The following is a 1,442-nucleotide window of genomic DNA, read 5'->3' on the forward strand; positions in this document are numbered from 1 at the left end:
CCTGCCATGGAGACTAGAGACACTGGAGGAGAGGAGGGAGGGTGTGGAGACTAGCTGACTGAATGACCAGCCACACACTGGAGGAGAGGAGGGAGGGTGTGGAAAGGGAGAGTTCCCTCTCTTTTTACAACATCCCTCCCTTGTCTCTCTCTCTCTCTCTCTCTCTCTCCCTCTCCCTCTCTGTCTCACTCTCTCTCTCTCTGTCTCACTCTCTCTCTGTCTCACTCTCTCGCTGTCTCACTCTCTCTCTCTCTCTCTCTCTCTCTCACTCTCTCTCTCTCTCTCTCTCTCTCTCTCTCTCTCTCTCTCTCTCTCTCTCTCTCTCTCTCTCTCTCTCTCTCTGTCTCTCTCTCTGTCTCACTCTCTCTCTCTCTGTCTCACTCTCTGTCTCTCTCTCTCTGTTCTCAGTCAATTCCAGACAAGTCTTTATTTGTCTGGCAGCGTTCTTCTTTCTGTTTCTCAATCCTTCGCAGACAGAGGAGGGGGTTTACAAACACTTTGGCACCACAATGTCAGTGAAAACACCTCTCCAAGGAATATAAAGCTGTAAGACAGACAGAGCCCTGTGGTGTGCTCCCCAAACCCTGCCAACATCAGCTCTCCTCCCTCAGAGTCCCACAGAGTGGAGGGGACATCAGTTCTCCTCCCTCAGAGACCCACAGAGTGGAGGGGACATCAGCTCTCCTCCCTCAGAGTCCCACAGAGTGGATGGGACATCAGCTCTCCTCCCTCAGAGTCCCACAGAGTGGAGGGGACATCAGCCCTCCTCCATCAGAGACCCACAGAGTGGAGGGGACATCAGCTCTCCTCCCTCAGAGTCCCACAGAGTGGAGGGGACATCAGTTCTCCTCCCTCAGAGTCCCACAGAGTGGAGGGGACATCAGCCCTCCTCCCTCAGAGTCCCACAGAGTGGAGGGGACATCAGTTCTCCTCCCTCAGAGTCCCACAGAGTGGAGGGGACATCAGTTCTCCTCCCTCAGAGTCCCACAGAGTGGAGGAGAGAGGATAATAAAAATTAAAAACAGGAAGAACCCAGACTTTAGTCCTTCCTCTTCACCTCAGAAGAGAGAGAGAGAGAGGACACCTTAACAAAGGTGCGTATCTCACCAGTGTTACCTAACAGGTGTGTGAATCCTCCTCTCTTCTCTCCACCTCTCTGGCTTCCCCCCTTGTCCTTATCTACCCTCCTCTCTCCTCTCCACCTCTCTGGCTTCCCCCCTTGTCCTTATCTACCCTCCTCTCTCCTCTCCACCTCTCTGGCTTCCCCCCTTGTCCTTATCTACCCTCCTCTCTCCTCTCCCCCTCTCTGGCTTCCCCCTTGTCCCTTTCTACCCTTCTCTCTTCTCTCCAAAATGTTACTCAGATTTCATGCCGCCCTCCAGAACCACATTTCCCAGGAGGCCGCTGGTTACGTCTGATTCAGAACCAATCCACCTGGTGAA

The 1,442-nt window shown here is 53.5% G+C and overlaps 1 protein-coding gene across 1 annotated transcript in view; it reads right to left on the reverse strand.

Moving 5' to 3' along the window:
• adamtsl7 (ADAMTS-like 7) overlaps window positions 1-30 on the reverse strand; it is a 39,405-nt gene extending 39,375 nt beyond the window's left edge. Inside the window, exon 1 of the mRNA XM_071408614.1 lies at window positions 1-30. This exon is cut by the window's left edge and continues 136 nt beyond it. Within this exon, the coding sequence (XP_071264715.1) occupies window positions 1-8 (8 nt within the window). The 5' untranslated portion in view covers window positions 9-30.
• Window positions 31-1,442: the final 1,412 nt, after the last annotated feature.

This window comes from Salvelinus alpinus, chromosome 6 (genome assembly GCF_045679555.1).
Source record: "Salvelinus alpinus chromosome 6, SLU_Salpinus.1, whole genome shotgun sequence".
NCBI classification, from domain to species: Eukaryota; Metazoa; Chordata; class Actinopteri; order Salmoniformes; family Salmonidae; genus Salvelinus; species Salvelinus alpinus.